The sequence below is a fragment of the Phaenicophaeus curvirostris genome, chromosome 5 (genome assembly GCF_032191515.1).
Source record: "Phaenicophaeus curvirostris isolate KB17595 chromosome 5, BPBGC_Pcur_1.0, whole genome shotgun sequence".
Taxonomy (NCBI): Eukaryota; Metazoa; Chordata; class Aves; order Cuculiformes; family Cuculidae; genus Phaenicophaeus; species Phaenicophaeus curvirostris.
Window position 1 is genome coordinate 57,990,396 of NC_091396.1, and position 25,639 is coordinate 58,016,034.

Sequence of the window (25,639 nt, forward strand, 5' to 3'; positions counted from 1 at the left end):
ACACTGCGCTGGATATGCCCAGAGCACACAGAAGGCTGAAGGACAGATCCCTGGATGCACGATGGAAATTCAGTACTCAAACACATTTCAAACTGTGGCTTGGACCCGTTAGCTGGGTTGAAAATGAGATTATTGTGCCTTGCAGCCATGCAGTTGGTGCCAGGAGATTTCTTGGGACCTTGCTCCTATCCCATGAGGTGCAGTCCTGAGCAAACATTTCCCTCCACGTCCCCTCTGCTGAGCTGCCTGGGCTTTCTGCTGTGCCCAGGCTGACAGTTCTAAGACCCCCTTGGACCTACCTGGCGATTTATCGTGTTATTCCCTGCAGTGACAGAGCGCTTCTTCTGACGGTACAAGGGGAAAGAGGTTTGATGCCAGTGCTGGGGCTCCCCAGGGAGGGATGCAGGCAGGAACCTGATGACTGGGATCAGTCGCTCTGGCTCATCCCTAACAAGGGTTGGGGCATCAGCATCGAGGAGCCTCGTTATCGGCAGCATATGCAGCCCAATGTGTGTCAAATACCCTCAGCTGCCTGCAATGTCAGGCAGAGCTTCATTACAGGAGCAGGTCTGATGGGTGAGTCTGAAATTATGGAGATCTATGCAAATTTATGCAAATTTACACTCTGCTGGGTTTTCAGTAGGGCTTGTTGGCATATTCCATAAAGAAGCAGCTATTTTAAGTTTATTATGTTTTGTTCTAGTCTCTGGAAGACATAATCCCTTCTCAAAGGCCTGGGAATTCATCATTAGGTGCATCAGAGTCCTGACAAAGGGTGATGGGCGGCACGTGGCGGTGAGACTGGCCCTGCTGCCCCTCTGCCTGCAGAGAGACCTCTGGTAACGGGCAGCGCGAGCAGGCAGGACACGAAACAAGAGCCAGGCAGGGAACTAAACCATCTCCACGCCCTTGGTGGCTGGCATCTCTTTGCAAGTGAGGCAGAGCCATGTCTGGGGGGAGGTCAGCATTGGGGGTGCAGGGTGGGGGTCACACTGTGCGTGGCTCTCCTGAGGGCGCCCCTCCAGCAGAACTGAATCATAGAATCATAGACCCATGGGATCATCGAGTCCAGCCATTCCTATCAAACACTAAACCATGCCCCTCCGTGCCTTGTCCACCCATGCCTTAAACACCTCCAGAGAAGGTGACTCAACCACCTCCCTGAGTTGAACAGCAACTTGCTTGGGCAGGAGCTTCTGCCGCAGGTGTCAGGCACTTGGTTTCCAGGAAAGCAGCCACCTTCAGTGTCCAAATGCAGAGGAAGCCATCAGCTGCTGCAGGTGCTGCCTGGCACAAGCAGGTTGGGAATACCCACATCCTGCTATCCCACAGTCCTGTGTTTCCTTGGAGAGCAGTGAGCCAGGGCTAGATCCCCAAAACACACTCTGTGGCACCCCAGTGAACCCAAGGGGCACCCCCACCCCTGCCAAAGCCCTCATCCAGACCTCATGAGGCCGCAGAACAACCTGTGACCAGGGGAGACTGTGTGGCAAGGTGAGCCTGAGCCTTCCTTACTGGCAAGGTGCTGGTGCCACGATGTTTCCATGGTGCCTACGAGAGCAGCCACGGCATCTGCCAGCCCACACTCTGTCTGGGTTTTGCTGCAGGGTGAGGAGCGCTCCTATCTGTACAGGTGTTACACTTGCTGCTTGTGAGAGCCTTTTTTTGCCTCTTTCAAATCAGTTCATTGCAAGTGACTGAATCTCCTCTAGCTTACAAGCCTTTAGCTAAACACAATTTCTTTTCCCCTGGCTGACACTGCTGCTGTGCTGCATGCTGGAGGCTGTTGCACCAGGCAGCCCATCATCCCGGCGCTGCCCCGCACAAGGAGAGGGCTTGGGGCCATTCCTCAAGCAGTCCCAAGCTCCTAGAGAGAAACACTTCTCTCCCTCTGCTGTTTTTTGAGCTCCTCGCTTCAGAATCACGCTGGGGCTCGGCAGCAGCATCGCTCATGCTGTGTGGTGAAGGCAGGAGGGAAGAGCCTCCCGTGGCTGCGTGCCTGGGGAGGGAAAAGGCAAGGTAGCAGCAACAGGGACCATCGCACAAGATGGTGGCAGGATGATATTTTTCCCCTGAGGACATCAGCTCTGCATCCCACCCGAGCACGCAGGGATGTCAGCGTGAGCCGTGGGCAGGCGTGTGCTCGTGAGGTGGGATGCTCTCCAGGGACGTGCAGCTGACCACGCAGCCAGCACGCAGGGAGGCAAATCGCCCCGCAGCACGGATCGCCGCCCAGTAGCACCTCCGCCTTGGGCTGTATGGATTTGCTGCTGGCGAGGCTTCATTTTTAAAATGCATTAGCAGCTCGAGGTCAATTACAATAGAGGCTTTAATTAAAGTAGAGATCAATTTTTGTCAGTGTGCTAGCAGAGCACATTCTGTACTTTTCCTTCAGGAGCCACGTTCGCTCGCTTGTACAGAAAGCGTCACAGGGAGGGGGAGAGCTCTGCAGAAAGAAAAAAAAAACAAACCTGAAGCACCAGAGCCCGTCTGCAATGCTGGAGGCCAACAGCTGCTGGAAAACCAGCTGTATCCATGATCACTGCCCTGTGCACTAGCATACGCAGACAGCCCGTGGTGCAAGCAGCCTAACGCAACGGGTTTCGGTGCGCAAGGGTCTCTCCTGGGATCCTGCCTAAACAAGGAATTTAATTTGCAGGCGTCTTTGGTAAGCAGCACGCTGGACGGGTGATTTATGTTGCTGAGGCTGAACGCGGCACGGTCGGACACCTCATGGCTTTGTCACACGCTTGGTCCTGGGAGTCAAGGGTCTCCTGTTCTGATGGACTAATGCAAAATGCATTAGCAAGATCTCAGGACTCATCGCTTCCCAGGGCCTTGAAAGAAAGCATGACTTGCACGTTATCAATAGACACCAACTCCTATCACTCTACGCCTTCCCTCCATGCTTTACAGTTACTCATACAAGTTGCGCAAATCCAGATTCTGACAGTGCAGCAGGCAGCAGTGCTCAAAACGCCACTGAGCCTACAAAGAGGTTTGGCCCAATGCATTTTTTTTTTAGCGGGAGGTAGCGGCCACGAGAGGGGATTTGGCAGGGGCAGGAGCTGGCCGGGGCACTGCAAGGTGCCATCGCCTCCACCAGCACACGGGGCTCCACGCCGCTCTTGCTCACAGGACCGCAGAGCAGCGTACGAACCTGGAAATCCTGCAAGAACTCTTGAGGGCTTTATCTATGAGGAAATGACAAACAACGCTGCATAAACCTGTGTGGTCAGGTGACAAAAAAGTGCTGCAGCTAGTGGCAAGCAGGGAAAATATTTGCTGCAAGGCACAGGGAACTGGCTGATTTCTGAGTTCATGTTCCTCCTCTGGCTGGAGCGCAGCACTGCAGCTCTCGCTTTACTGAGCACGTCCTGCTGTCTTCTGCTCCCGTCCTCAGCTCACCCCGCGGGCAATGCTGGTCTGAGCATCATTTGCCACTGGGATGACGCTCTGCAAATGTTTGGCTTTCCCTGGCATCCTGCAACAGGCATGCAGCTGATGTCCAGCCTCGATCACCCTGCATTCCCAGAAACACGTTTAGAAGGGCTTTGCAAGGGAGAATCAAGATCACGATGGCTCTTTCCAAGCACTGTTCCCTTCTTTCTGTGGTACCCACGCCCACGGTCCCTCTCCCCACGAACCGGAGCTCCTCTGACCAGCCGTGAGCCCAGCCCGTGGGGCAGCAGCTCTCAGCCTGCAGGAGAGCGGCCGCTCTTTGCTGTGTGAGGGCGGCAGGAGCCACCGCGCTCGACCCACGAGCTGCCAGGAGCTTAGGGCAACCCAAAGAGCAATGCAAGTGGAAAGAGAGAGGGAAGCACATTTATAGGGGTGCAGGCAGACAGCAGGAGGTGGTCCAGACCATCTGCCACCACAACAGAAGGCAAGGGCTGGGCAATGAACTTCTAGTATGTCCTTGCTCCTGCCTGCTGGAGCTGCTTCGCAAAGGATGCAAACCAGAGTGTGAGGTGCTCCAGCAGGTTGGCACCATTTCTTTTTTAGCTTTTCCTTTTAAAATAGGCTAAACTAAGCGACAAGAGAAGGTTTGTGGGCATGATGAGACATCCTCTTTTGACTGTTTCTTTGCCTAACTCTCCCAAGGGTGCAATTCAGTTCCCAGTGTCATCTTTTCCCTCAAATGCTTCCCTGCTTCTCAGTGCTTTAGACGACCACTTCCAGCCCTTAAGATTTTTGTGCAACTGCTTTCTCCCAGGGATGCCTAAGTTGGCACTGGGGAGAAAGAGAGTGCCTGGACATTCAGCATTTCCACGCTGAAGTCCCTCCTCTGCAATTTAGCTGCATTACACACTTACTTACCCTGCAAACATAAAGCAAACGTTTACATTCCCACCTGGCAGACGGCACTCGTTTAGGAAGCTGTTTGTTCTCAGCACATCTGTGCCACAGTCAGAGGTGTCAGCATGTGGCTTCAGCTCTTGGGTAGCAAGTGACACCAGGATGTATTCAAAAATACAACCTTTCAGGGCAAAGATCTGTGCTGGAAGCAACCAACATGTTCTGGTGAATGCTGCGCCCATTTCCCTGGCTTCAGGACCTGATGTGATGCCTCTGTGAAAAGAGAATGGGCAGAGAGGCAGGCAGAGACCAAATTACCCTCGTTCCTAGCATAACTCAATCCCTCACTTGTGATATTAGACTGGTAGCCTCCGGGGCGAAGGGAATGCACTGTCAGAGGAATATTTCACATTGAGATTTTGCATTTCTGAAAGTTCCCTCGAGGGCTTAGGAAGACTCTTTAGGTAACCAGCATCAGAAGCCTTAAGGGAATAGATTCACAAAGGGCTGTGGTGGCAGACTTGGGGAGGAATTTTGCTTGGCCAGACTTGAGGGAAAAAAAAAAGAATAATGTATTCATACTGAGCAATTAATTTATTTTTCCAGAAATGTTCTCCTGCTTAAATTATAACCAAGCTCTGGCACTGCTGAGTGCTATGATTTAATACCCCCATAATTAAAGACTTCGTTGTCACCCAAAGTCCTCAGTGTGCAAAGAAAAATCAGCTCAAGAGCAGTAGAAATGTTTTTTTTTAAAGTCAAAGGCTGATTAGCATGAATACTTGTGAGAAGGCTTCCGGCATACAGCCCTCAAACCTCCTATCAGCTGTCCCCCTATCTCCAGGGCAGAGTGCGGGAGCACATTCCCAAGCCGAACCATCCCAGCCTGCTGGACGTGCCCAGGAAGGTTTGGTCAAGCAAGGAACAGCAGAGTCCAAAATATTAATCTAGGCCTTCACCCATTAAGATAACGTGGAGTGAGATGGGTGAGACAAATTGAGTTACTTGGGAGCACTCGGGCTCTCCGTAAGGGACGCTTACCCAAGATACGCTAGGGAAGACGCTGGTGCCACTCTAGTTACAGTGAGCTCTGCAGTGTTCAAACACTGAAGCAGGAAGGGGCTGTATTAGGGGCTGCACCATTTACCCACCAATCCTTGACACGTTCCTAAGTGTTTCTTTGGGACTACTGCTTTGGCAACAAGTCAAAAGTCTTTATTGCTTTTTCACACTAAAGATACCTGAGAAGATCCTGCAGCCTCCTTACTACCCTTTGGCCATAAGGAAGCGGTCATATAAATAATTTAAAGATGAATTAATAGGGACAGCAACTCAATGAAATGACAACTCTAACACAAACAGAGGGCACAGAACTTCAACTCTGTATTCCACCAAAAGGGCTTCAATTCTCCTGAACATGCTTTTATGTGCAGAAACACATACACCTTTCTTGTAGCACTCAGGTATGGAGCTTCAAAGTTATCTTTCAGTTTAAGTTAAAGATCCATGTGAACAAAGCAAATTTACCACGAAACTAAAGCAAGCATCAGTGGCAGACTGTTTCCACATGTCAAGACAGACGACTATGAACTTTAAAACCTCCCTCTTCTGCTTTATTGACAGGTAAATTGTTCAAAAATGTTCTCACAATTCAATAATTACAAAGACTTAGACTTACATTAAAAAAGTAAAAACCAGAAAACCCACAAAGCAGTAGTGTCCAGCTCTAACTGAGCCCCTTTATCAAGAATCTGAGAAAAAGAGCAACTGTCGAACACTTAATGTAACAGGATTAAATGTTGACTAGAACACTCGGTTTAAACTAAAGATAAGTGCACATCCTATACAGTGTTTCAGAAAAGAACATTAGCCATTGGTATATCATTAGCCCATTAAACCAAATCTTAAATAAGTGACATCCAACTGTCATAAAATTGGCACAGAAGGCACACTAGTGTGACAATGACAAACTGGATATGCCAGCCACTGAATTAATTACAAGCTTTTAATGAAACATGGTCACAAATCTTTTGATTACTAAATGTATAATACATGGAAGCATGAGATTAAATATACACGCAAAACATCACCACTGCACGTGGGCCATAGCAAAATATACAGGAGTGTGTTGTGCATTTTTCTACATGATCAATACTTGATTAATAATCATGGGGTCTTCATGCAGGTGAGGATACAATTAATGAGAAAAGCAGCACCCCCAGTTACACATCCTTCACGTTCCACTTTGGTAACCAATAAAACAAACTGATGTTTTAGTGCGTTATAGTCCCTTAGATCAAGCAGACTTTGAGGGTAACACGTTCACGAGAAGGCTTGCTAGCTAAACAATGTAGTGTGTCCTTATGCCAAAAACCCAGGAGAAACAACTTCTCAGAGGAGATAGGCAGGAATTAGGGAGTAAATTCTTTTTTTTCACAGCAGTAATTACCAACATTTTAGAAGCCCTGACTAACAACTGCTTGATGAGGACTGAAAAGCAGGGTATGGGTAACGGATAACTGGCAGTAGTCCTATGTACAAGACTAAAAAGTCGGTAGAAAGATAGAAAGACAGTTATGCAGCTGTATATGTAATGGCTAAATTGAATTAAAAGGCCACAAAACTATAACCAACTTTTATTTGACTTCCTGGTGATTCTATTGATGTTGGAAACAACCTACAGCTTCCTAGCATTCTCCTTAAGATTTAGGAAACAAATAGTTATGGGAAAAAGGGAAAAGTGTATTCAGCTGAGGATGTAACTAGACCTGCTTGCATTTCCTATGTAGAGGTCCAAATTGTGTCTAAAAGGATTTCCTGCTAATGAGACATTACATCATTCTATAGAAAAATAATATTCCTGATATTGTAGCAACATTATCAGTATCTCTCTCTATTTCTTTTTCAGCATAAGAATAAGACTTTACTTGTGGCCTGAAATGCTCCTATGCAATAAAACTGTGTCACAGCTGTGCACAAAGGAATCAACTGTAACCGAGCAGTGAACAATTACGCATAAAAAGCTCCATCGCTATTTAGTAAACAATTTTCTTCATTTCAATATTTGTATCTACAATCTGGATATATAATTATTCTTGTACAACACTAGAGATTCAGTGTCAGTCTTGGCACTAGCATCTGAGACGGCTTTGTCCTGCTCTTGAATACTCCGTGGAGTAGTGGATGATCGATGCCAGAATGGTGAGAGCAGTAGCGTTATGCATCGCAAGTTGACTGGTCTAGTCCATCTAGTGTAAGCTGATTCCTATGAGGAGAGTTGGGACTTGGGGGACCACTTGGATTTGAGCTGTTGGATGGAGTAGAGTGTTTGGTGGAGTCTGAATCAGGCTGTTAACGAGAAACATTTAAAAAAAAAATTAAGCTACTTAAAATAAAATAAATTCTTTACGCTCAAAAGCTTTCAAAGGCGCTCAAAAGCTTTCAAAGGCACTCAAAAATTAGGAGGTGCAACACCTATGAAGCAGCATGTATTAGATTCATGTCACAGCTAAACATTCATGAAAATACTTCCATCGTTGTCAACAGGCAGTAGTGCAGTCTGAAGGTGAACTTCTGATACAACAGGAATTACGGCAAAGCACAAGGAAATTGCTACATCTCAGGCTCCTCTCCTTTAGCAACTGCTACTTTCCTGATAGAACACATCTATCTCTCCACTGTTGTTCCGGATTTACCAGCCTGTGTTTTTCAAGCAATTTTTATAGCCCAGGAGTAGATTTCTCTGCCCATATAAACATGTAAGAATATGGTCGCATCATCTTCATTTTGGTGAGAAGGAAGGAAACAAGCACATGAACTGTCTGCAAAATAGCAACAGCTACAAGCACATGAAGTGCCTGACAGAAAACTTGAAGGTTGCCAAGTATCAGGCTGGATATCTGGAAATAGAATACACTTATTGGAGACACCCTACGTCAATATCTAATAAAGACAGCTATTTCGGCAGCATTAGATTGGTTATTGGATATTTGCCTTCACAGACTGGTCTCACTGCAACAGGATAGCCAGCAAATTTCCCACTATTTTGGTGAGTTACTTCTCTGAGCACCTCACACATTCACAGATAATGAAATACTGCACAGAAAAACTGGCACCATCGTAGCAAGTGACTTTCAAGAAAGGGAACGTATATTCAGCAAATAGACAGGAAGGTAACATCCTTCAAGAACGCTGTTCGCAAGGTTTTGCATGACTCGAACAATAATAAGATCACCTATAACAAGATTATCCTAACATGATCCGGTTCATGTTGCAATAAAGCCAAAAGCCATGGGAAAAACAGCATAATGCAAAAGGTAACCTAGAGGCTCTTTTTTCAAGCTTCAAATTACTATTTTCTTTAAATTTAAGAAGTCATAAGAAATTGTAAGATCTACCAAAATAGAAAACATTGTAAAGACATTAGAATCCACCACTAATTGTGCCTACAAACAGTAATTATCACCAAAGCGTGGAATATAATGGCATTTGGGAAGGCTGCTGCAAAACAACTAAGTCTGCCATCAGCATCTCTGAAAAGAAAGACAGTTTCAAAACCACTTGTTTTTAAGGATCCTTGTTTTCACATGCATTTAATGCTTACTTGAGGTTACAAAGGAAGTCAGAGCATGGCTGTGATCATAACTCTGGACAAATGCTTTGACTTGGGGTGTACTAAGGCATCCTGAAAAGGTCTGGCTTCAGGAAAACATCCTTCAAAATCCAGAACGTTATATAGGCCTGTAAATGGGTACCAAAAAGTGCTAAAAAGATGCTAAGATCTTGATATAGGAGTTTGCCTCGCAGGAATATTTCCAAACACTTTCCTTGCACAGGCAGTGCTTGAGCAAAGCTTGGAAGAAGCTACACCCATGATAAATCAAGGAAACAAAATTCATACATCTTTTCTCCTAAGATAAAGGAACATTAGTTTTGTACAGCAAGGACATTTTCAGTTTGGTGACTACTGGCACGTACTTTCACTCTTGCTAAAAGCAGTTTTACATATTTTAAAATACGATTCCTTCTCAAGTTACATGACAAAGAGACTTCCTCAAGGCAGCACAGAAAATTACTTAACTAGTTGTATTACTTTGCTATTCTATGCTAATAGCCTACAGAACATTTTTAGGAGCTTTGACGACATTTCATCAATTACTCAAATTTCCCTTCTCTACAAAGCTTAATCCAAGACATAATACTTCTTAAAATACAGCCATAAAAAGACCTTTTCACAGCTTTGCTTTTGTGCTGGTATACCTAACTTGCAATCATGTATTACAGGCTCAAGAAAACACACGTGAAAGGAAAACATCTCCATAAAGAAGACAGTCTTTAGGAAATACTTCCTCAGAAATTTAATTTATTGGAAAATGAAAGCACTTTATGGCAACAGGATACTGTCGATCTCTATTTAATAAAAGCTACTGTACCTCTTTGTCAAACTCCTGGTCAGGATCAGACATGCTTCGGGAGGGCATGGCTCCTCCCACATCACTGCCACCTATAGGCAAAGAAGGAAGAAAGGCAGGTTTTACACCTCTCGTTGAAGCCCTAAATTACAGCTCAGAACTGACAAGCTTGCTTCCAGCCTTACCTGATGAGGGCCATGAAATATAGCTTTTGTTTCTCTGCTGCTGCTGCTGCTGCCGCGAGAGGTTAGCTGTAGCGGGACATGGTTTTTCATCCTGTGCAGCAGGTAGGACACTCTACAGTTGAAATGAAACACCTCGTTAGCCAGCAACAAAAGCTATCCAACTAGGAGCTGTAACTCATGAAAACTTTACTGTGGTTTTGAAGCTATTACAACCCAGTGTTGGTAGAAAAACTCTGAACTTACTTGACCACATCCACATATTTTCAGTAACAGAGACAAACCCTGAGAAAGACAGAGAAAGAACTAAGACCCATAGCAGCCACTGGAAGCTATCAGTCTGCAAGCCCTCTATGAAGGGGGTAGGGACTGCACCAACTGCTCTGCCTTCCTTCCTCCTCTTGCTGAAAGGACAAATGCATTACCCTCATCCAGGATAGCTGAGAAAGATAAGGGAAAGCCTCCACTACAACCTATAAAACAGAGGGTACAGAACAGAGAAGTTTACCTTCATACCTTCCTCTCATGGATTTAACACTAAAATAGCTCTCAAAATGCTGTATTTGTTATGTACAAAATTAAAATAACGCTATAAAGCAGTGCAACTCACATGCATTTTAGTTACCTCCACGGCATTGCTTTTCCCCCTTGTTTTTGCTCTAAAATTGGCAAAGTGCCTCAAGCACATCATTCCAGTTCCTAACAGTTTGTAGCTATTCCTACCCTTGCTAGGGAAGCAGAGGAGGGGCAGGAAGAGGAAGAAAGCAGAGGGGAGCCTTGCAGTGAGGAATGGTCACTCAGGAGAAAGATTTCAGCAGAGATAGGGCTTGTGACAGAAGTGCTCCAAGCCTGTTAGAGGTGATATCAGAGCAGAATGTCGAGAGGGAAGGAAATTCATTCTGTTACTTTAAGAAGACAAACAAGAAAAAGGAAGGAGAAGAGACTGATTATTTACAATACTACTAACAAGCTCCTGGCAGTGATAATCTATTTCTTTCCATGTCTCATTCATAAGTCAGCTAACAGTATTTCCTTGAACAGGATTTAGAAGCATTGCAAATCAGGAAGGTTCACCTTTCTCAAAATGATTAAAAGAAGAATTTGGCACAGAGATAGTACTTGAACCTCATGCAGATCGTTTGCACAGTTTTTCTGATTAAGAACAAATGCACATATATTTTCCTCTCTTTTAAATGTATTTTACCAGTGGGAGGTCCATGAGAACCTGCATTCCATCTCCTGGTCCCATATGAGCCACGTGGTTGAAATTCGTTGGGTTAGAAATCATCTTTGACCTTAGCTCTGGGTCTCTGAGCATCTCCCTAAAAGAACAGAGTGATTATTACTGTTAGCACTCCCAGTCTTTGCATGTCATCATGTATATTACGTTACATACCACGACTAAATTCTTACCGCCTTTGCTGTAATCGCTCTTCCTCAGGAACCTTAAATACAAATCTTCTTTTGCTCCTAGTTCGAAGCATTTGCTTCTTGCTGTTGTCAGATGTTTCTGGTACACTGAGGACAGCTCCTGCTGTAATAGCAGAATTTCACATACATAGGTACATGCTGACCCAGACGCATCCAATAGAATTTTAATCTCATGCAAAGGTAACATTGCTCGAAATTACCCGGTTAGCTTTGTATCATTTTCCTGTTTCTCCCTTTGCTCAGTACTCACCTGCAAACTTGTTCTTGAAATATATTAATCTTGGTGGCTCACAGTTAAGGAGATTCAGTGTGCCATCCATGTTTAATGGTCTGATCTGTTTTGAGGAAGGAGGCAGAAAATTAACTCAAGCCTAGCATACACTGCGAAGAAACATCTCATTTGGAATTAACACAGTTAAGTTCTACATTCAAAGCAAATTACTTACCCTTCGCAGGCCGATAGTCTGGACCCATTCCATAGTGTTAACATCAAATACATCAACACCATACTCGCTATACACTGTTACGTACGAAGAATTGCAACCTGCATAGGTTAAAAAAAAAACCAGAAAACCCTAATGTAGTTTCAGTAGTCCAGAACTGATACATTTGAGCATATTTCAATAGTTACAACTTTTCCACCATGTGCAAGATACATTTTAAAACACTTTTTCCCAGCCTCACTTTCAAACAGATAATTTTCTGACAATAGATTTACTAATGATAACCACCAGCATCACGGAAAGATTAAAATTTGACCCTTTCAGTTTTTAACTTCAAATTATGATTTCATGAAACTGCTAAATGGCATCTGAAGTCTTCAGATGCATACAAATTTGCTTGCTTGGTAGGAACTGAGCTGCTAGCTTTTCTACAGATGCAGATTACTTCATTTCGGAAGCAGCAAACTAACTATACATCTGCTGTGTGCAGGAGAAAAGAGATGGCCACCATCTGTGAGGTGGGTCATGGAGACATGATGTGGATCTGTTCTCAATTTCCTTCCTCTTTTGCTAACAATTATCTAGCTTTAGATATTCATGTATGGGTTGCTTTCATCAGGCTAACCGAAAAATGTCACAATGCTTAAAGCCCACAACCCATTTTCTCTTTTCAACATTTTATTTTTAAAAAAATCCTAAAAAGCATCAGCAGAAAAGTTTCTTTTAGGTCAAATGAGAAGCAGAGATCCCTAGAGCTTCGTATCAACGTGTTTCTGCACACGTAAAGACTGTGTACTGATGCAAAGAGCAGTTATCAGAAATTTATGGGATTTAATAGAGAAAAGAGCTGCTTCAATAAACTAAAGAAAAATAACCCGTTGAGGACATTGAAAACATCATAGTACCTTCTTTGAAGATCTGAAATAAGGCGTTGGTGCTTTTTTAAAATTAATTCACAGAAATCCTCAGAGAGCTATCATAAATATGTATCCCAGTAGTGATTTATGGTCAGGTATTTATTATACGGGGTCACAGCTGGCTTGGATATCCAAATCAAGGGAGACCACTGACCACCAGACAGAAACACCAACTACTTCTGGCTGGCCAGTCTGTAGCCAAGGCCAGCACTTCCCAGACAGAGCTGATGAGCTTGACCAGATCTCTACTGGTTTCCAGAGAGACACGTATTGTCTGCACTGGGTTTGCCCACACTACAGCTTCAAGACATGCTGGCTCCAAGCCTTCGCTCTGCGCTGCACTCAAGCTAAGCAGCCCCACAACACTTACACTGACTGAGCATGGAACCAGCACATGAAGTGGGTATGACTGTGACCTAGACAGGCCACTGGAGATAGCAGAGCTGACTGTGTTACTAAAGACCTTGGCCTCTACTAGCATGAGGGGACTGCATGTCCGACATAAATTCTCCATCATACCCTAAAACCTCTCTGCAACAACATGGTCCTTCACCACAGCAGAAAGTGTGACAGGGTCAGAACCATTTCCACTCTGATGATCTCCTAATAGGACAGTTAAAAAAAGCCACCATCACTACTGACAGACACCAGAACTGAAGAGGGAGGATGAGGATAATGAAAATGGAAGTAATCCTGTCTTCTCTGGCAGCGGAAAAAGTTGCTCTGTTATTGCCCCAGGCCAATGCCACTCAGGACTGCACATACAAGAACAGTTTACAGTAAGAACAGCTTCTAATAATAACAGACAAACTCATTAACTAGCAAGTCTAGTTTGCTGAGATGCAAAAAACTCTAAAGCTGATAATGGAAAAGGAAACATTAGCCTTGGCTAATGGTGTTTTAAACTAAATCTGCAACTACATTTGTTCCGTGGGCCTTTGTTTCAGATTTCTGTACAGAACTTGGTCAGAGTAAAGCAAGCAAACAATTGCAGTTCAAGACAATTAAAATTCAACAAACTGCTATTAGGGCCTGGCCTAACGACACCAACATGCACCTACCTATCTGCTTGCTGTACTATTAAAACCAAAAGCTATTTCTTACCTTCAGTTGTTCAAAACATTTTAATTGCTATTTGAGCTCCAAACAGAAATCCCAGTTATATCGTAGAATCACAGAATCACTAGGTTGGAAAAGACCCCCAGGATCATGAACTGCTTTTGACCACTAAATAATGAAAAATGCTCTGCATGTGCTTCTATCGTAACTAGCTGATAAACCAATGCTAATGAAACAAGCAGAGCAGTTGAAGAATCACCTTCCACCTGCCTATATTATTTTTGTAAATTCTCTCCTTAAAATAAAACTGAAAGGAAAAAATAACTGCTTCCAGTTCTGCCAAAAGTAATATTTTTACCTCTTACTTTGTTATCTTTATGAATCTTTAGAGTTGCAGTTACATTTCTTGTTCAGGTTTCTACTGTACTTTGAGTGCAGGACATAGAGACATCCTACAAACAACTAGGCATTTACACTCTCCAGAGGAGCAAAAATCTTTACTGAATTTCACAGACAAATAGTCTTGTGCTGTCCTGCATTGAGGCCTGCTCTCTGTAAAAGTTATTTTGCATTCCATAATTCACGTTTCTGTGGCAGAGCTTCTTTTCTTGCAGTGTCCAGGACCTCAGCCCAGGAGATGGCCGAGTCCAAAACTACCATCAGGAAGAACTATGTATGCTGTCAACTCATCAAATGTTAAACTGTAGTTGTTGAAAGACAAACCAAAGCGAAATAGAATACAACGCTGAGTATTTTTAGACAAGTAAAGCAGCAACAGGGATATGGCAACAGAAAAACATATACATACTACAGGCAACAGGAGTTGCAGGCCACATTAGTTCCTGCATGCGTGACCTTCGACCTTGTGAATCGACGTATACTCCCATATGGCTGAAGCAAAGCAGGTATTCCTCATTACTGAGCTCCACAGCACAAAGGGCATCAAAAGACTGCTGTGAGAGGAAGATAAGCGAGGGGTCATTAGGATTTACCAGGTTTATAGATTGTCCATCTCCCTGGATGGTCAACAGAGAGAACCCAGACTGGTAGCCAACACAGAGCTTGTCCTTGAACACTGACATCCACTGTACAGTTCCTGGAGCCTGAATTTCACTGAATTTTTTGTGGAAAGGTTTAGTTCTGTGAATTTCATAGCAAAAAACCTGTCGTTTGACAGCCACAAACAAACAAGTTGAAGAACTCTTCTTTAGTGTTCCAGTTGTAATCAGTTGGCAGCCTTTAGTTTCTGCAAGCTTAATGTCAAAGTTTCCTTCTGACCCATCCAGAGAGGCCCAGGGGTAAAGGTGAACATGATGGTTCCGACCGCAGATGAGGATGATAATTTTCTCTTTGGGAGCAAGCTCTATCTGGTACACCTTCTTGCAGTCAGCAGCTCGGACTATCACTGTAAAGGAAATGAGAGGTACCCTAAGTTAAACAAGAACACCATCACGCTTGTAAATTCTGCAGTGTTACATACTGACGTCCAAATACAAATCTAAACACAGATACATACCAGACAAAAAAAAGCACCTATTACATATTTTCGATGCTCTGTTATTAATTCTCAGAATAAACAGTGAAACAAAGAATTCCTGTGACTCTATTGAAACAAAGTCTCAGCAACATTTTGCAGGAAAAGGCTGCTTAACATCTGGAATAAATGGAGAAATTTTTCTATATAATATCTGTACTATCTATCCACTGCTAGAAGCTGTGTCTTCTGAAATGGGCCCACCTTCAGGAATATATCAGCATCTTCAGTAAATTATGGAGGAAGAAAAATTGGCAGAACACAAAGAGAATAAATAAAAAGTATCAAATGCTGACAACTGAGGATACAAAATGCTCTGTTGCTGGCAAATGGCTCAGCCAAACACAAAATTAGTTCAATTAAGGCATGTTAAACACCTGCATGGAAAGCCAAAAAAATGCTGTGTCTGATGGGGAAAGGATAAGAAGGAAAGTGTTTAAGCTGTAGGGAGAGGTTTAGGACAGGCACCAGGAAAAGCCTTCTCACAGTAAGGACTGGTTAGGTTAACCATGGAATATGGGGAGTTTCACTGTTTGAAGGGCTTTTTAGAACTAAGTCAGCCAAGAGGGTTAGGTACGAGTTCTGCTTCTAGGATTGTGGGTATACGGGCACTTTCAAGAAAGTACTGAATATTTCATGGGGTACAAACAAAAGAGACTAACCAATTTAAAACTAGGAAACCTAACACACGCCAATTATACTAAAATGTCATTTTCATTTTTCTGCTAGCTGTATGTATCCAAAACATTTGTGAATCATAATTTAAAAAGAAATATTAACTGGAAATTATATGTATTTTTTCAGTAACAGCTGAGTAACCTAGCCAAGTTACCAAACTCTGTAAACTTTTAACAAGACTTTGGCTGTTTAGTTCACCAAGCCAAATGCTTTTGTGGCGTCCTTGTATTTGAACAAATAGATAATACGTCTGAATAAATGTTCTATGGAACAAGCACCCATTGGAACGTTGCCACTGAGAAAAGACTTTTTTTCCTGTAGCTGCAACTCCAGCTTACTGTTTAGTTTATTTGGCAAGAACCAAACGATATTCTGACCAAAGATCTTTGATACAAGCAGCTGGCAGTTAATTAACACTGAAAATTACAACTGTTATAAAATGAAAAAGAGATTATGATTTATAACAATGCTGTTAACACACAGGAACTGGCCACAGAAAACTCCTGCAAAACATCTTTTAACTTAAAACCAAAATTAATAATACATTTTCACATTTACATACGACAGTGATGCAGATAATTGTTCCTTTATGAAATGACCTTTCAAATTAAATGTACAATTTTCTTTTATGCAAGAAGCTGTACTGGAATCTCTGGAATTATTTGCATCTAAAGTTATGTTTATATCTAAGTACTTACAGAATGGTGACCACTGGAATTTTACTCAAAGGAATGGCATTTATTACTGCTAGAAAGAATTTCAAATATCTGCTTGTCTCCACGTATAAAGCAGTTTCTCCTGTAAGTGGGCAAGGGCTTATTCTAAGCAAGAGGAAGCAATAACACTTCACTTTTTGCCCCCAAAACTACACCCCTGACCTCAGACAAGTAAGTCTTAAAAAACCTGTATTCACTGCTTTATTTTACATTGAAATGCAAGTTTTAGCACAACTGCAATTCAACTTGCAAATAGCCACAAACTGACTTGTATTGAAAAAGAGAATTGAAACTCTTCCATCAAGAGTAAACTTAAAGAAATAACTTCTTTGGAATTTGAATAACAATGATAAAAAACTGTCAAAGGGATATTTCAGGAATGTCCCAGTGATTTTTCCAAAGTTGGAAAAGGCACCTTCTGATTTTACAAACCTGTATCACTGACCTCAATTCCCAGATAGTTAAGGACACCAGAAGAACCTAAGCTCAGAGGTTATAAATATGGGTGAAGAAAGCACTAGGTATTTTGTAAGAAACGATCCTATCAGAGAACCAAGGTTGTTTAGCTTTATACAACAAAAAGTATAGATTTAGAGTGTTGTTTAAATTTAGAATGTCTCAAAAGCTATAAGAAAGCACAGACTTCACAAAGTATGTTTGGTGCTTTTAAAGAAATAAATAATATTTCCTATGGTAACTTGGAAAAGGATAAACAGTAGTAGTATTTTAGATCTGTACTGCTTCTTAGAAATACATTACTTCTATAAATGCAGTTTAACTCAATTGTTTTTTATCTTTTTTTGTTCATTTGTTTGCTCAAAATAAGAGTATGGCAAGATTAACTAGACTTGTTCTTCGCTTTTTCATGTTTAAGACTGCATTTTTTATGTATTGACCCAAACAACCCCCATGCTCATGTGTTAGTAATCCTTTTGACATTCACGTTTTCTCCCACTATACTGAGGCATGTCTCCCATTGTTATTTGTTTGTGCTCAGTATATTAGGTTAAAGGGAAGAATGCTTCCCTTACTCCCTAGCTGAGATGCCTAATAACTCAATGACTGAGGGATATGTCTGTGCTGCCCAGTGACTATGCAGCATACACTTAGCTGTGGTACCTGAGGCACACTCTATGTGACTTTCCAGAATTAACACGGTAAGTCTTCAAAAAGAACACGCTAAATCCCTCCCATTTTTCACAAAGCAGAGGGTAGAATGCATTAAGAACAGGAATGAAAAAGCAGGCTTGGTAGGAAGCATGAGGTCAGGGGAGTACAGAGAGAATGGAAAGGGGCAAGAAAGGCATTTGCTTTGGCTGTCTTTGGTCTGAAACAGAATGTAAGTGGTTGTCAAATTACTGGAATGAACAGACAACGATACATGGTGGCTTTAATGGAAAGTCTACAAACTCTTTGAGTTGCTTACACCGGCTGTCTAACTTCTAATTCATGGCAGTTTAAGTCCTCTGATGGTGCAGGTTGGAAGCCTGTTTCCATGTCAAGTTTTTATCACTCAATTCAAGTTCTATTTAGTAAGTGCCTGCTAATTCATTGTGCATCAACAGCTGCTGTGTGTGCTGAAGGATTTTGCTGCCTGCTGTGGGAACACATTTAAGGTGAGATATGTCAGAATATGACCACTAACTCATCCTTTAAATTTCAATCAGTCAACCGAATGTTATGATAATGACCAAATTAGTGCTTATATTTCACGTTCACTTTTCCTTCTCATCAATTAACTGAGTGCTCAAGACTTACTACACATGAAGGGCTGTTGTGTAACCTGTATTATAACAGCACTAAAAGTTATGGAGCTCATTATTCTGTACGTAATTAATGCATACATTATGGCCTAACTTACCGTCACGGGTCACCTCTATCACATACAGTCCTTCTTCTGAACCAATTGCTATTCTATCTCGATCTAAATCAGGAAGGAAAAAAAAGGCTATTAATTCAGTTACAGTTAATCTTATCTTTAAAGCAGACTGTTTTCTTTGAACAGCTGGAAATACTTCTGGATAGATTTTCAACAGCAAATCAATTTTGCTCAAGTTCACGCAGTGTGTCAAAAGTATGCTACATACCATATTGCTAAAACGACCTGTTAAACAAATAAGACAGTATCATTTCCTCCAAGTGGATGAAGAAATGTTAATATCAATGCAAGATTAGCATTCCCCCCACCTCATTATTAAATTCCTATGTAGGAATTCAGCCGAGGAATTTATTTCAGGGTGTCAGTGCCCTCATTACAGAAGCCCATCTAAAAGTTCCAACAATCCGCATACACTTATTACAGGGAAAACAAGCATACCTACAATAGCAGCAGCTAAACTTGCTTTAATAAGAGGCAGTGTACTGTCATAGGCTTCTTGTGGAATATGCACAACCTGGTTTTTCAGCCTGTTTTTGTGCAGGATAGACTGCAACCCTTCTAGGATTCCAACCCACTTTCTCTTCTCATTTTCATTTTCCGTCAGGATCAGCAGAGAACAAGACTTTGAAGGCAAACCTAAAAGCGAAGCTGTCACCTTTTAAAAGACAGAGATAGTGAAATTAGTAAGAGTAATAAAAGCACTTTTTGTCAGTATTATTTACGTCATGGGACTGTGAAGTAAAGTTCACTTTTTTTGTAAGAAGGTGATGATGTACCTAAGGGGTATGCAACACAGCTAATACAGCCACAGTGCTTCGAAAAACACACAGGCAAGCTGCAATGGTTTCATTTGAAAATACTCAAGTCTTACTTAATCATTCTGAATCTTGAAATATGGGCAAGGAACACTACATTCCATTCCTACAACGATCAATACATAGCAGTAAAAGGCTCCTTCCTGCTCTGAACTGGAATTTCAGTAGCACGGAATAATTTGTCCCGATCCCTCCCGCAATCATCTTTTAATAACTTATTGAAAATCACATGCATGCTCTCTGAGTCAGATGTATTCAAACAAAATTGCATTGCTATGATCAGTTTTAGATTTTGATTTTGCTACTTAATTTTCAAAATATTTCTCCAGGAGGAACAGTGCATTATATCTGCATTAAAAGCTCTGGAGGAAAGAATGTTTTGAGACAGAAGTATTGCATTCTCCTCCTCCTCCATGTTGAAAGAAAACGACTATGGCTTCACTTAATTTTCAGGTAAATCATCCAATAGAGCAGAATGTATTCTAAATAGAAAAACTATCCAGGAACTTTCTGTTCCCCGAAGTATGTACTTATTAATTCTTAATATTAGTTTTGTGTTCTGTATGAAGAGACTGAAGGGTTTGTGAGATCATGGGAACTACACTTTCAGTCACAGACAAACAGGCCATCAGCCAGTCTCAGCCCTCACAACAGACTTCTAGAGTAACGATAAGAAATCAGAAAAAAAGCAGCCAAAGGTGCGAAAATGCAAAATTGAAAGTTGTTACTATTCATACATGAATAGTACACCTTCAGCCTATATGCCTCAATAAGAAATCACTATAAAGATGGATGATGTGGTTATGTAACATGCGCTTCCTGAAAGAGTGAGTTAAACAAATAACATTCACCTTAAAGAGTCAGATCTTTCATCTGAAAGTAAACTTAGGACAACAGCATGTCAAAGACAGAACTCCATAAGTACAATGAATGTGAGGAGCAATAGGAAAGGAACTGAGTAGTTTGCAATTACTTATAGTTCTTACTACTCTGCATCAAGCTTTCTTCATGTCTCAACAGTAACTAAGCATTAATATTTTAAAGATGGATGGAGTCACAATGGATAATATTTCTGAAGTTGAAAACCAAATCAGACTTCAGCTGTGATGTTCCCTTTGAAGTACCACCATGTATTACTCTTCAGTCTTTTGAAGGTGGCATCTCACATGCAGTCAAATGTGGAAAAAAAGTGAGAAGTTGGTCACAATACACCTATCACTATTCCCTGTACAAAAATGCAGTATTTGCTATGCAACTTGAGGCTCCTTATCTCAAACTGCTAAGCTGTAGAAGGACTCCACTACAGACACTCTTACTTTACTGTTAAAAGTGTATTGATGGCAGCACTTAAGACTGCAGTGTCTGGATGCCAGGATGACCTAACATTCAGCTTTAAAAACTGATTACCAAGGAGAGATGTTGGAGTCTGAGTCTCTTCTTGATTACATGAAGGGTCAGAGGTGGCAATATTTTAGTGTTTGGCAGCACTCTGGTATTGCTTTCTGCTGGTGGAAGATCCAAAAGATGTGAGCCACCAGTATCATCAAGTGTTACATGAAATAACACATGATCACATTTTTACAAAGAGAATACAAAATAACAGTTTTAACTGTTATGTAGAAGCCACTTTACGCCATTGTGTCAACAAGATGCAAATATATAAGTATATGAAATTGAGAAAATATGCTCTTGTATCAGATAATACTTGTTTCCTTTTTTAGAAATGCCTTGTTTTGAAGGAGGAAATAAAACTGAGAAAAGAGGTGCACTTTGGCAGCATCTTCTTTGGCCTCTGTCAACAGAGCATCTGAAAGGATATACTCTCACACCAGGCTTCCAGTTAATTAATCAGATCTCCTTAGAAGGGGATAATCTGACCAAACCATGGAGACGTGTTGTCATGTCTATCCCCACAACTATTCTTACATGGGGATATTTGACAAAAGTTTGGGTTTTTTTTCTTAGACACCCTTTCAATTAAAAACTGTAGGCAGAAATTAGAGCAGCAAGTGAGGCAGGCTGAACCGCATGGATGTCTTGTTCTTAAAGAAATCAACCATCACTCTGCATAGCTCATTTTCTCTCCTCAGAAGTCCTTTCCCATAGTATTCCATATTTGCTAATTTGAGAGGAAAGCAAGCAGATGGGAATTTAAAAAAAGAAATTTAGAAACAAGTGAGAGGAAAATAAAGGTAAAAGCAGAAGTAAACTAAGGGATGAAAACGCACTGCAGAAAATACTACAAACAACAGAAAAGCAAAAGCACTGAAGCATTTAAGCAGCCAAGACATTTCCTATGTAAAACCTTAAAAGACCAAGTTATTGGGACTGCATGTGATGGTCAGCTCTTCGGCTTCCACGTTCCATTGACTTAATTCTAAATGACTGAGGATCAGAGATGCTCATAACAGTGAGTTTCTGTATTCAAAAGCAAGACATTTTAGATATTGGATACTAATGTACTCTTCTCCATAAAATTCCAGATTAAATATAATTCACATAACACCTAGGAAAGAACTTCCTGTTCTTAAAAACTAAATACAGCATTTAGATAGAGCATACATCAAAGAGGATATTATAACTAAGTTAAATATTTTCTCTTATTTTACATTTTTTCTACTATACTTCATGATGAAATTAAGGAAACTGATATTTCAGAAGTATTTTTGAATAGAAGACAACACATGGCAAACAAGACTCAATGAGCACAACCCCAGCTTCAGACTACTCTGTTGCAACATCAGCTCCTAAACCAAGAGTCCTCCAAAGCTAAGAAATTAAAACTAGGATCTGTTAATACCAATGGAAGAAGACACAAAAATATACGGAATTATAATCAAGAAAACAACCCCCCCCAATTTTATATACAAGGAAGCAGCAAAAGAAGGAGAACTTTGTTCTTTACAATTCAGTTATTAGGAGTATATTGTTGTTCTACTAATTTCAGCAACTCTTGTAAATTCTTACACTTCTGCATAACTTAATAAACATTAAATATGGATAATGCATTTTATTATCAAAAAAACCCACTGGTATTTAACTTGTATTTTCTTTAAGAGTAAATTGATAGCCATACCCTGAATATGCAAGGGATGTCTTTACGAGTCGCATGTATTACATCCGATGCTAGGACAGAGCTCACACAAAAGTCTTCATCTCTAGTAAGAAAGAGAGCAAAAGAATCACGTACATGCACACATTAGCATTATTCAGCAAAATCTAACTGTATCACAACTGTTTCAATAGGCTGCAATCTCCTAACACCACACAGAGGTCACAACTGCCATCACTGCTGTCTTACAATCCAACCATCCTTGACCCAACCAACTCACAAGCTTTATTTAGTTCTGTTTCTACAGCATCCAATACATGTAACTCAGTCCACCTGAAGTTAAGTGGGGTGGCTTTGTGCAGTTTCAGTTTACTGACCACACCTATTCTACAATTAGCAGCAAGAATATTGCTCTTCCAGCCCAGCAGACACATTAGAAATGAATAATTCATACCTCAATGTGTAGCAAGAGAGGGGCCTTTGGAAAAAAAGAAAAATCACATAAAAAGCTCTTGGCAGCATAATTATAGTCTGTGGGATTCAAATAAGGGTTTTCAAAACAGCTAGATTTTACTCTCTATTACAGTAAAATAAACAGACATCAGAACAACTTTTGCACTTCAGAGTGCTCCACCCCAGAGAACTTGCCTACAAAAGCCTTTTTAAACTGAATTTGACCAAGTTGATCACTGTAACTGCCAATATTAGCATAAAGATGACACTAATGCCTGAAACTTGCCCATGCTAGAACTCATAGCTGTGTTGGTTATTGTCTCTTAAAATATCTAAGAGTCCTAACAAGACAGACTCAAAGAGGCAGCTACAATAAGCAGATAAATCATGGGACAGTTGGCATAGTATCCGGCTGATTTGCTTCAAGCAATGTACTGTTGTGAATGCTCTTATTTGAAATACTTCTATGCCTCTGCTCCTGCTGCCAGTGTGTCAGAGAGAGCCAACACTGACAGTTCTCAGGGAGAACAGAACAGCAGTTCTAGTGCAACCCCACAGTATTACTGTCTGGAAAAAAATACAAATCAAGGTATCGAGGTGCTTGTGAATGCAAACTTTATGTTCAACAGAGACAAGGGTGCTGTAACATGAAAATGTATTACACTTTCCTGGTATTTCCATAAACTGAAATAAAAAAGCTTATCGGTTACTCTGATCAATCTAAGTCTTGGATCTTTCGCAGATGCCCTTTGGTGATTCAAATGGTTCACCGTGAAAAATTGACTCCTGTAAGAAGGCAGGGTCAGAGCCACTCGCACTGCAAATTAGTCAGCATTTTTCTGAAGCCTAGTTAAGTATTTCTACTGTTCAGGAAATTACTGGCTATGGGATGACCTATGACTCAATGTTGAGGTCAGAGTGCAGTGGAAAAAACCATCTAACAAAGTATGCATATGGAATTCTAGGAAGAAGTATGCTAATACTGTAAATACTAATGACTGTAGTGACTTGTTGAGCAGACTTATTCAGACTTAACTTAGCTACAACCTAAATACAGAACATACATGCCTTCTCAGACCAGAGCTCTCATGATCTTCAAGTTTCTAGAGTACTATAAATAAATATGTGTGTTAGGAAAAAAACACAGAGGATTTCTACTCTGTCATAATAATACAAACCTGAGATCCAAGACTTGACTTGCAACAACTCCAGGTTGGGTGGATTTTCCTTCAGGCACATCATATAAGAACAGTTTACAGTCACAGACAACTGCATAAGCCCTCTGCCATCCTTTCTTAACTCCTGTGGGCTTCGGGACCTGCATATAAATAACTGATTGCTTATTAAATGTAAGCGCAAGTAGTAGACACAGAAAGCAGGGACATTTAGAGAAGCTTATACTTAGATCACCGGAATTAAAACACGTTCTACTTGCCCTTCAAAATGGAGTGAAAAATGTCAAGTAATCAAGCAATCATTTTTCCTCTCTTAAGTTCAACTATTCCCTGTTACAGTTCAAGAAATATATTAGGTAGTGTTACAAGAAACAATGGGGCTTGTATATCCTACAAATGCCAACACAGTAGGACAGTTTAGCTTTTATATTAGGTGTGCATCAACAGAGACAGAAGTTCTTCCTAAAGTATGCTTTCTCCTCCCTCTCCACTGCTGCCTACAAACACTGTAGCTACTAATCGACTAACCTTTTATCTCTTGTAGTAAAAACAATAGTTTCTCTCACATCTAAAGTGACAACGGTTAAGTAAGTTACATTAGAGGGCACACGAAGCATTAAGGCTTAAGTACAATTAGGAAATCTGTTTAAATATACTTAGAGGTTCCAAGCCGCGTAGCCGTAAGCAAAGTTTAGTATTCTTCTCTTGTCCAAGAACAAAAGACTATTACCTTGACATAACCTTTATAGGCCGTTCCTATTCCTCTTTGCACATCTACTCCAAGAGGCCTTTTGGCTTGCTCAGGGGGTATGGGGCAGACCTGAGGTGCGCTATCCTTGCAGGAAACATGGCATGCAAATGAACACACTAAGTACAAAAGAGAAAATTCACAGTGAAATGCATGTATCGGTCAGTCATAACAGTAGATTAACATTGTCTACCCTTTCGCTTAGCAAATTAATTACTGACACTGGAAGTGGCAGTCAAATATTGTAATAGCCCACTATGCTAAAGAAGTGAACACACCTAGATATTGTATGAGACTCATTTTCTCTTTTATCTGCTTTCATTTTCTCTTTTAAGCCTATCATTTCCATAAAGGGCAGGAACTGAGTCCACTTTCCAGGGCAACTTATGAAAGCACTTTCCAGAAGGAAAAGGAATTGATTAGCCTCACTGGTGCTAAGCGGCAATTAATCCAGTCACAGAAGAGAAAAAGCATTACTAAAGGAGGAATAAAAATTATGGGGCAATGGTAGAAGACAAGTGTAGACTAGGCTCATGATACCCAAGGGAACAGCCAGGAGAGAGGGCAGCGCAGGGCAAGCTGCCTGGCTCGTTCTTGGAGCTACAGTCTGCTCCAGGAGGACAAGGATTACTGAAAAGTCATGCATGCGAAGTACTCTCCTCCCCAAGACCAGAGAATAAATTCAGCTCTTTCAGGAGGCACCATAATTATTTGGGACTGTGCGTATCAAGGCATATTGCAGAGTAGGGAAAATCCACAGGATACAGCCAGTCCCTCCGGTCTCTGGAAGTGCTGCTATATTTTACTGCAGTCTCCAGCATTAAAAAGAGGAGGAATTGGGAAAAGC

General features: G+C 41.5%; 1 protein-coding gene across 12 annotated transcripts in view; it reads right to left on the minus strand.

The window, feature by feature from the left end:
- Window positions 1-5,887: 5,887 nt before the first annotated feature.
- The window catches only part of CDC42BPB (CDC42 binding protein kinase beta), a 104,090-nt gene continuing 84,338 nt past the window's right edge, over window positions 5,888-25,639 (minus strand). For 6 of the 12 annotated variants that reach the window (XM_069858894.1, XM_069858897.1, XM_069858893.1 and 3 more), the window contains 13 exons: window positions 24,775-24,911; window positions 24,048-24,187; window positions 22,441-22,522; window positions 18,988-19,204; window positions 18,532-18,594; window positions 14,551-15,147; window positions 11,770-11,867; window positions 11,574-11,658; window positions 11,306-11,426; window positions 11,097-11,214; window positions 9,896-10,007; window positions 9,732-9,802; window positions 5,888-7,647 (listed from right to left, as the gene is read on the minus strand). In XM_069858894.1, the coding sequence (XP_069714995.1) occupies window positions 7,516-7,647; window positions 9,732-9,802; window positions 9,896-10,007; window positions 11,097-11,214; window positions 11,306-11,426; window positions 11,574-11,658; window positions 11,770-11,867; window positions 14,551-15,147; window positions 18,532-18,594; window positions 18,988-19,204; window positions 22,441-22,522; window positions 24,048-24,187; window positions 24,775-24,911 (1,973 nt within the window). In that variant the 3' untranslated portion in view covers window positions 5,888-7,515. Of the gene's footprint in view, window positions 7,648-9,731; window positions 9,803-9,895; window positions 10,008-10,138; window positions 10,178-11,096; window positions 11,215-11,305; window positions 11,427-11,573; window positions 11,659-11,769; window positions 11,868-14,550; window positions 15,148-18,531; window positions 18,595-18,987; window positions 19,205-22,440; window positions 22,523-24,047; window positions 24,188-24,774; window positions 24,912-25,639 lie in introns of those variants that run through there. The other 6 variants (XM_069858891.1, XM_069858899.1, XM_069858896.1 and 3 more) reach the window with 3 other exon arrangements.